Source organism: Stigmatopora nigra, chromosome 14 (genome assembly GCF_051989575.1).
Source record: "Stigmatopora nigra isolate UIUO_SnigA chromosome 14, RoL_Snig_1.1, whole genome shotgun sequence".
NCBI lineage: Eukaryota > Metazoa > Chordata > Actinopteri > Syngnathiformes > Syngnathidae > Stigmatopora > Stigmatopora nigra.
Genome location: NC_135521.1, coordinates 10,432,914 through 10,442,499, shown reverse-complemented (window position 1 = coordinate 10,442,499; position 9,586 = coordinate 10,432,914). Strand labels below are relative to the sequence as shown.

General features: G+C 40.1%; 3 protein-coding genes across 3 annotated transcripts; 2 read left to right on the top strand and 1 right to left on the bottom strand.

Moving 5' to 3' along the window:
- The first annotated feature begins 322 nt into the window (after positions 1–322).
- ccng1 (cyclin G1) lies at positions 323–3,217 on the top strand. The gene is made up of 6 exons (XM_077733298.1): positions 323–521; positions 1,179–1,442; positions 1,526–1,779; positions 1,860–1,938; positions 2,107–2,217; positions 2,291–3,217. The coding sequence occupies exons 2-6, from the start codon at positions 1,179–1,181 to the stop codon at positions 2,480–2,482; spliced, it is 900 nt and encodes a 299-aa protein (XP_077589424.1). The 5' UTR covers positions 323–521; the 3' UTR covers positions 2,483–3,217.
- nudcd2 (NudC domain containing 2) lies at positions 2,606–4,291 on the bottom strand. Its single transcript, XM_077733299.1, has 5 exons — positions 4,194–4,291; positions 3,900–4,107; positions 3,759–3,807; positions 3,530–3,681; positions 2,606–3,448 (listed from the first exon to the last, which is right to left on the bottom strand). The coding sequence occupies exons 2-5, from the start codon at positions 4,086–4,088 to the stop codon at positions 3,365–3,367; spliced, it is 474 nt and encodes a 157-aa protein (XP_077589425.1). The 5' UTR covers positions 4,089–4,107; positions 4,194–4,291; the 3' UTR covers positions 2,606–3,364.
- Positions 4,244–8,333, top strand: gabra6a (gamma-aminobutyric acid type A receptor subunit alpha6a). The gene is made up of 9 exons (XM_077733297.1): positions 4,244–4,658; positions 4,745–4,851; positions 5,008–5,075; positions 5,576–5,796; positions 5,908–5,990; positions 6,068–6,211; positions 6,710–6,862; positions 7,736–7,986; positions 8,046–8,333. The coding sequence occupies exons 1-9, from the start codon at positions 4,609–4,611 to the stop codon at positions 8,331–8,333; spliced, it is 1,365 nt and encodes a 454-aa protein (XP_077589423.1). The 5' UTR covers positions 4,244–4,608.
- Positions 8,334–9,586: the final 1,253 nt, after the last annotated feature.

Here is a 9,586-nt window from a genome sequence, read left to right as displayed (position 1 = left end):
TTATTGTATAAAAGTATTAGGAAATAACCTATTCGGTATCATTTATCTTTTAAATGGAATGTCTGATCCAAAAAAGTACATCATTATAAATGATTTTATGTATAATTTTCGTTGCGAATATACTGTTAATAAATTTATTATACACTATAGTTTGAACCACAGTGTATTCGGGCGTGTGATTGCTCCATTGCTTGTAATAGGCGGAGTGTACTATTGAAAGACAGGACAAGTGTCCAATAGGATCAAAGAATGTCCTCTTATCCTACGGTAACCAATGAAATCTCGCCATGTTAGAACATGGGCCTGGTTTAAGTACCGAATAAACTCTAAATCGGCCCTTTCCCCGTCGCCTTACTCCCAGGGTCGGGGGTGTGCATAGGCAGATCCAAAGTCTCTGCTTAAAACTTTCTTAAGAAAGTTCATACTTATACTTTTTAGGTGTTCTACACCTAATTCACCCGCTTTAACTCCCTACGATTCATTTTTTTGTTTCTATAACGACATAACTTGACCTAGTTACGGTAAGTAAATCATATTTTTACCCAATCACGCAATCGTGTTCGTTAAAGTAGATAAAATCATTGTAAAACATCGAACGATCAAATCGGGAAAGCTTTTGATTTCTTGCTTTTGTAATATTTAATGATAGTTAGCATTAGCAGTGATAGCGAACGCTACTTGTACGTATGGTTGGTTGTTTTCATTAACAACCATGATCACTTATTTCTATCATTTATAGGGTTGTAATAACGTTTATCCTTTGATATTTACTTGTAGGCGATGTCCTATTGACCTTGGTTTGTTGTTATTGCTCGGCCTAGTTTCGGCTCTGTTGCTCAGAATGGGAAGGAACATGTCCGGGCATAAGAGGGTCTTACTCACGCCCCCTATTTACCTAACACTTTAAAACGCTTCTAACGTTCATAACGTTTACAAAATTCTCCAACCTTTCTCTAATATTAAATCGATATATTAAAATAGATTTGAATCAACTTTTTGTATTCTTTCTGTGACGTCTGGACCACCCCGTCCCCCTCCCCTCAAATCTAGTTTAGCCCAGTTTGACAGCTGGAGAGCAAGTAGTAATAGGCCACCAGAATAACTCGCCTGTGAAAAGTCACGTCTACAAGGGGTCACCGTGCTATGAAAATTCATGCTTGAATATCTCCCACACGTAGATGATCGACACGGTGACCGTACCTGAATCGCCGCCTTTTGCGGTCCAGCTGAAGGCCTTGATGGATCTGGAAGGCCGCTATCAGCCAAAGCTCAGCGGCTTGAGGATCATCGACAGCGCTTCTGACAATGGACTCAGGATGACGAGCAGACTGAGGGATCTGGAGGTGAAGGACCTGCTTACACTTAGCAGGTTCTTTGGTTTCAGCTCGGAGACTTTCTCCCTGGCCATCAGCCTGCTTGACCGCTTCCTCTCTGTCATGAAGGTTGGAGAACTAAAATGACAGAATTTTGACCGTGAGTGATAAACTTAAATATTTATGTTTGACGTTGATCCTGTTTGGTCCAGATCCAACCAAAACACCTGTCCTGTGTGGGTCTCTGCTGCTTCTACATTGCCGTGAAGTCTTCTGAAGAGAATAAAAACATCCCCCTAGCCAATGACCTGATCCGTATCAGTCAGAACCGCTTCACAGTCTCCGACATGGTACGCATGGAGAAGATTATCATGGAGAAACTGAACTGGAAGGTCAAGGCCCCAACTGCCCTCCGTTTTCTCCGCTTCTTTCATGGCTACATCCAGGAGCAACTTGGTGAAGATGGGTAAAGGACATGTTATTATTTTAAGTTTTTTTTTTTTTAACAAAAGTAAATGCTGATATTTATATTTTTTTTCCATATAGTGAGATGCTACTGAGCCTCGAAAGATTGGAAGCTCAATTAAAAGCTTGTCACTGCTCCTTTGTCTTCTCCAAAATGAAGGTAGGTGTATCTTAATTTACTTTTTTTGTGTAAAGGGGGAGGAAACACATCATGCTGGTATCTATCGTTTCATGTATGTGGGTATAACTGATGTTATAAAATGGCCTGGTAGGCATACTTACTCTGTTAGCGGTGTTTTATAGTTTCCATTTTGAAAAATCTCTCCAGCCATCTCTGCTCGCCATGGCTCTCCTATGTCTCGAGGTGGACGACCAGCATAACCCAGAGGACAGGGACCAACTCTCTGAGGCTCTGAAAAGTTTGCAGAAGCTACTAACTGTAAGTAACCTAAAGACAAGGGTATATTTGAAGTTAAAATTCAGTTTAAAATGACATTTGTGTGTGTCTACAGATTCGGGATGGCGATCTGGTATGCGTCCGCGAGTTAGTGGGAAAATGCTTGGCTGAATACTCCAACGCCAAGTGTTCCAGGCCCAACGTCCAGAGGCTTCGCTGGACTATTTCAGGAAGAACCGCCCGCCAGCTGAAGCACAGCTACTACAAGATCACTCACCTTCCCACCATACCCGAGTCAGCTTGTTAAACTCCTAGCTGCCATGTTGTCACCTGACCCAAAACATTTGTTCTGGTAATTGGATTAATTTGTCAGGTGACTCTACTCACTTTTTTTTTTAACTTAAAGATCCTCATTTGTGAGATGAGAATCTTTAAGTTCAAATGTACTCCTTCAGTATTAGAAAATAGTTCTCAACTCCATTGTTCTTTTGAGGGTGTGCGAGTGCACAGATATGTTCTTGTTTGAATCCGTACCATGGTGTTTGGTATTTCCTGGTACGGGTTCCTAGTTTTAAGCCTAAGTATTGAACCACCTAGGTCCTCAGTCCACTATGTGGAAGAGGAGGGAGAAGGATTTTGAGAAACACAAAAATGGAACCAAGAAATCGGGCCCAAAATCCTTAAACTTCCATCCTAGGTTGCTTGACTGTCTTGAATGCACACTCCTACCCAAGGTGACTTTTTTTTGGTTGTTAATAAAGCAAGTTGAAGGTATTAATACAGCAGTCGCTGGTGATTACGGGTGAGGTTTTTTTTCCTCCACCTTTAAGATTTATTCACATAGTGTGACGTGCCACATTTTTAGTTGGGTAGACAATATTGTCCCCTTTGATCTGAAAATGGAAATGTGATTTGGAATTTGCATTGCAGTTCCTTTGCTGTTCATTTGTGAAGTATGAAGTGTTCATACAATCAAAAAGGACTGAATACACAATCTGCAAATGGCGCTGTACCTTTCAATAAAACTTTATTGAAAAGTCAACTATGAATCTCCTTCATTTCTAAATCAATATAAAAGTCTCACTTTTATACTTGCCCCAAGTTCTGCCAAATCACCTTTTGTTCACTGTGATGTCAGCATTAGTGTTCATATGGACAAATTGTCTTCCGTAGGGGTTTTGGGTGCTGATCATTTTTGTAAATTGGAAAAGTCAGGACCACCGCCAGCAAAGTTACCAGAAATCTCAGCCCCGCTGAAGTCAAATCCTGGATTCTAGACAGAAAAAAGTAATTTGCATCAATCATCATTGCGTAAAACAACCTGCACTAAATTTGTAAGTCAAAAGCAACTGACCTCCCGTTGGAACCTTTCTAACGTTAGCTTTCTCTGCATCTGGTCCTGTACCCAGGCATCAGCTCTGTATTCTCCTTCTAACAAAGAAGACCAGCAGTTGCCCGCCTCTCGGTTTGTCTTCATCAGCACAATGCGAATGAGACATTTGTCCTCTGTGGATGAAAATAAGACCAGGATGAAAAATGGAAAAGGAAGTTTGGGCATCATGCATTGCCGAGGCACCACCTACCAAGCGTCCATGTGGCCTCATCGGATACTGTTGTGCCGAACCACCTGCCCTGTCCAAAATGAAGATAGGTATTCATTTTGAAGTATCTGGTGACAGTGTCTGTATGGTTCAGTCAGCTATTCACACAAAATAAGATCATACCTTGATTATTTCTGTCCCTTTGACGTTGAGCTCGACTTCCCTGGACCCCAAATGGCATTTGACCTCTTTCGCCGACGTTCCGGGGGGCACGTTGACCTCGATGAACACCTCCTCCATCGTTTGGCCCCACGAGCCCCAGCTTGTTTGACAAGGTACGAGCCCGCTTTTTTCGTCAAAATGTACTGACATGCCGGAAAAGGGCAGTAACCTTTAATAATGCAATAAAAATGAGTTTAGAATGACTTTTTTTGTCTAAAGAATAAAAGAAAACGATTAGTTGTTGTTGTGTTGTACCTATTTCCCTAAAGTCTTCTTCTATTGACAGGGAGGCGTAATTTCTGGTCGAGTTTGGAACCACACCGCCATCTAGTGGTGATTAGCAACTGCGCAAATGTGGCAATGAGGACACTACTATATACTAGCTTTTTTGTTTTGAATCTTTTTTTAGCACTTTTGTTCAAGATCATGCTGTAGCATTAGTCGAGATGATGTTTTAATTAAAAATCCATTACAATATAGAGTTTGTCTAAAAATGAAGAAGAATTGGTAATCTGTTAATTGGATTACTGGTTGTTTCTGGTGTGACTGTGACTTGCCTTAACGCACTGTTACAGGTCACCACCAAATCATTTGGACAAACAAACGAACCGCTTTGTAATTTGTAAATATAATATTACAATCCGACAAAGGGGGAGTTTGTGCAGTAGAGATGGAAATCATTTTCCTGTATTCTATTCTTGCATGTATCTGTGGAACAAGGTAAATCCTCATTCAGTCTTAAAATCTGCTTGACTTGGTTGGACATTGTCATCTTTGTTTTGTGTGTGTTGTTTTTCACTTTAAAGTCTTGGAAATGTGAACTCAAATGAGAAGATTTACTCAGACAACATCACCCGTATTCTGGATCGACTTTTGGATGGTTATGACAATAGGCTGCGACCTGGATCTGGAGGTATTATGAATTTTAAAAAAAATTAAAGGAAACCTGGATCAGATGTTTTCAAATTTATAGTATCAGTATGCTGGATTGGCTGGCGTCCAGTCCTATGTCATCCATGATTAGTATTTTGATAGAAAACAGATGTATATGCTGTGTTTTGATTTGCAGGTGGGATTACAGAGGTGAAAACGGACATCTTTGTAACAAGTTTTGGACCTGTTTCCGACGTTGAGATGGTATGATATTAATTCTCCAACTCAGCAATGCAAAGAGACAAAGTGACACAGTGAAATACGCAATAACCAGTGAGTGCTTGCCTCATGGGCATTGTGCCATGAGCGCATCTAATGAGCTGTAATCTGCTTGACCAACTCTATAACGCCATTACTGATGACTTCTGAATCAATATGACAAAACATGTCAGTGAGGGACAGCTTAATAGACTGATTAATGATGATCCAGAATGAGTGACAAGTGACCGTCATTGCGTCGAGTGTTGAGATGACCTTTTTGTTGTTGTTATGCAGGCCGGGGAACTGCAATGAGACGAGGACAGCAAAATGTCCTATAGTAATTTGACTTTAAGTTGAACAATTTTTGTTTGTTTGGTTTGATCATGTAATCTGTATATAGCCCCGCCCCCCAATTCTTTATTTAGCTTATTTTTATCTGGCTGGGGTGAGTTTGATTTAGATTTATAGTCTGGAAAACACTGTTGTTATCTTTTTTTTTTCAGGAATACACCACGGACATGTTCTTTCGACAGATGTGGGTTGATGAGAGACTGAAATTTGAGGGTCCCATTGAAATCCTGCGCTTGAATAACCGCATGGTAGAAAAGATCTGGACACCGGATACTTTCTTTCGGAACTCCAGAAAGTCAATTTCCCACAACATGACCACACCTAACAAGCTTTTCCGTATTATGCAAAACGGCACTGTGCTATACACAATGAGGTGATATTACTATTAATATATATTATTTGATTAATTTCAGAATTGGAGGACATTTTGCCTCAAAACATGACCTTTGTTTTTTTTTCCAATTTTGTAATACATATTTGTCAGACTGACAATTAGTTCGGAGTGTCCGATGGATCTGATGGACTTCCCCATGGACGGTCATGCTTGTCCTCTCCGATTTGGAAGCTGTGAGTAACATAATATAATGAGAAACAAAACACATGAAAGAAATGCTACAAAACATGACCTGTGACATTTTTTTCAGATGCCTACACCAGCAGTGAAATCATCTTCACTTGGAAAAAAGGCCTCACAAAGTCTGTCGACTGTCCTAAAGAGTCCATGAGTCTTTTACAGTACGATTTGGTCGGACAGACGTTGTCCAGTGAGATTTTCAAGTCAAACACAGGTGAGCACACACAGCTAGATAAATGAAAAAAAAATGCTATTAACTTGAGCACTGACTAATTAAATCCACTTCTCTCCATGTTCTCGGAGCGGTCAGGGTTAATTACTGCCATTTTGAAAAAAAAGTAGCACTATACCGTATTTAAAATGATAGGAAAGATGCAGTGAAGCCAGCAGAATCCTAAAAGGCTGACAAATAGGAGAGCGAAAACCATTCATTGGGGGAGAAAGAGAATCTCGGCACGTGTGTGCTGCTTATTTTTGCCCCATGAAAATATGCGTGTGTTTAGACAGAGCGACGTTGCGTATAATGACACTGGAGGCCTTCCCCCTCCTCTCCTCTGCCTTTCCACACATTTGCAGTACAGTTTTTTTGTTTTTTTTATACACGGTTCGACTCTATGCTATGTCCCGGCAGCTATTTTTGTTCCAAGGGCAGGCAAGGGCGTTGATGGTTTGCTCAGGGCTGCTCTCCTCACGTTTGCTGTTTATCTGGCAGGTCACTATTCGGTCCAGGTGGTCCATTTCCACCTCCAGAGGAAGCTGGGATATTACCTCATCCAAACATACATTCCACTTATCATGGTTGTCGTGCTGTCACAAGTGTCTTTCTGGATCAATAAGGAGTCTGTCCCAGCGCGAACAGTTGCCGGTATGTCACCTTTGCTGTGAATTGCCGTCAGCACCATGCACACATGTTGGATGTTAGAAAGAGAACATTTAGCACTGCCATTTACGGCACTAGATGTCCAGTCTGTAACACCTTTATTTTTAGGGGCTTTTGACATCTATTGATGATAAGATAAGAAGGAATTTATTGAAAAATAAAGTTGGGAAAATTTGACATTTCAGACTTTTAACACTTGATTCAGGAAAAAAATGCCATGAATTATTGTTTGATATATATTGTTTTAAATTTTATTCCTTATTTTAAGATATTTTAATTAAATTCATATTCATATATGTTTTATGATGATTTTTATAATTATAAATCCATTTTTAAAAAGCACAACCAAAGCTAGGTTTAATGTAATTTAATACTACAAGTCTTGAAACGCGTAACATGTACTGGGCTTTTAAAAAAAACATGGCGTTCTAGCTATGCAACTACTTTTAGAGTGCAAACCATTTTTTGACCAAACTTTCAAAGTCCTCAAAATATTTTGTCTTATAATTATTCTAATTACTGTCTCTAACATTTGAACCTTGTTTTCTTATTTTATGAATTAGTTAAAATAACATTTGAGAAATTTGATCTACAATAATAATAATACTGAATATAATAATACATTCAGCAATATACTACATCACTCAATATTTTTAAATCAGATAAAAACCATGCATCACTTCTATATGCTCAGTCTTTCATTCTATTGAATTGACTACATTTGGGAAAAACAGCACTGTTCAATACTATCTTTTTTAAAAAAATGTTTCAATTCATTGTGGCGTGTGCGACTTGGCCACAGGGAGCCATATAATCCAATCACCCCACCACAAATCAAGTGCTTCTTCTCTACCCCAGGCATCACCACCGTACTAACAATGACCACCCTCAGCATCAGCGCCCGCCAGTCACTCCCCAAAGTAGCTTACGCCACCGCCATGGATTGGTTCATCGCCGTTTGCTTCGCCTTCGTGGCCTCGGCCCTGGTGGAGTTTGCCGCCGTCAACTACTTTGCCACCCTGCAGGCCAACCGCCTGAAGAAGAAGAAAGCCCGGCAAGACAAACTGGAAGTTTTAGCTAGCGCCAGCGATGACGACGACACTATTTCGGTAAATTCATCAAATGACCTGCCATTGGAAGACACTCATGTCCCCCATCCTCCTCTCAGGTATCCAACATCAGCAATCAAGAAGGCCTGAAGAGGAGAAACCACTCCATGTGTCCCAGTGAAGCCACCGAGGCGCCTCCAGTGCCGATTTTCCTTCAGCAGGGATCGGCTTTCCCCCAAATTCCACAACTGGCTGGCACTAGCCCCATTGACAAGTACGCCCGCATTCTCTTCCCACTGACCTTTGGTCTCTTCAACCTTGTCTACTGGTACATCTACCTGGCCAAGGATACTATGGAAAGAGCCAGGTACATTCTACACACAACATCTACATTTAAGAACATTTGACTATTAACTTTTAAATAATGTTAAAAAAAATACGTTTTTTACAATTTTTCGTTGGTCACACCAGTATCACAACTGCCATAAGCAGTAATTTTTCATGTAAAACATGCTGTAAAACATAAAAAATATATAAGAGTGGACAGAGCAGAGAGAATGACCTATTATTACTTTTCAACCAATTTGTGTGTATAATTTAGCTGGATTCTAAGAAAAGGAATTTGCTTTATTTCAATCAAAGCGTATGTATATTGTATCGAGTATTGTATGTCAGTTGGCCTTTGAGCCAGGTGGGATCAGGAGATGCGACAGGTCACTAATATTCATGAGCAAAGTGGCAGCACATTGATGGATGAAGGGCTTAACACCAACACCAGTCAAGTAGTACGTTGTTGTGGAATATTTTATAGGCTATGTCTAGCTACATTTACCCTTGCTGTTTAGGATTTCACCTTCATCCATCTTGCACACGCGCGACATATGTAGCTGATAGCAAAAGACCTTCAGTGCTGATATTAGAACAGTACACAATTTTTCATATATAGTGGAATATCTTTATTTAAGCACAATATGCTCCATTATCTTGTGGCCGAATTTAGACGTATGAAAAATTACATTTTACCTAACGCAATAAAAGAAACATGCAATATATTCAATAATATAAGAATAATGCAATTTGGACATTCTTTGGCATTTCTGCTGCTGGATTTTTTTTAATTTAATCATTAATTTTAAGAGTAAATCTTAAAAAAATATGACATTTATTTTCATTTTGACTTTTAGCGACTGATATATTGTGTTGAAAACATTGATTCTTACTGTGAAATAGCATTGGATCTCCAGTACTTTATTGAAACAACAACTTTCAGCTATACTTTGACATCTATTGTTTCTAACACGATGGAGTCCCATTAGATGATAAAAAGTCAAATAAGGGCTAGTGGCATTTCAGCCTATGCGGTGGCATTAATTGTAATACTAATAGATTTACAGGCCAACACATGCCCCTGAATGCATGGCGCTTTTCCGTAAAGGTTACCCGAGGGCTGCCAAACCCCCCGAACTCTTTAACGAAAACTCCATTCCTCCACGGGGACTTGGTCACCCCTGCAATTCTAAATCGGCGCTCACTTTCAACGAGGACTCGTAATAAGTGGGCCACTTCTCTAACGCAACCAAGAAAGAGAAGAGGCAGAGAGATGTGTTACGTAACGCCCGGTCGGGGAGTGCAAATCTGCTCATCATGCTTCTCGTGTTCC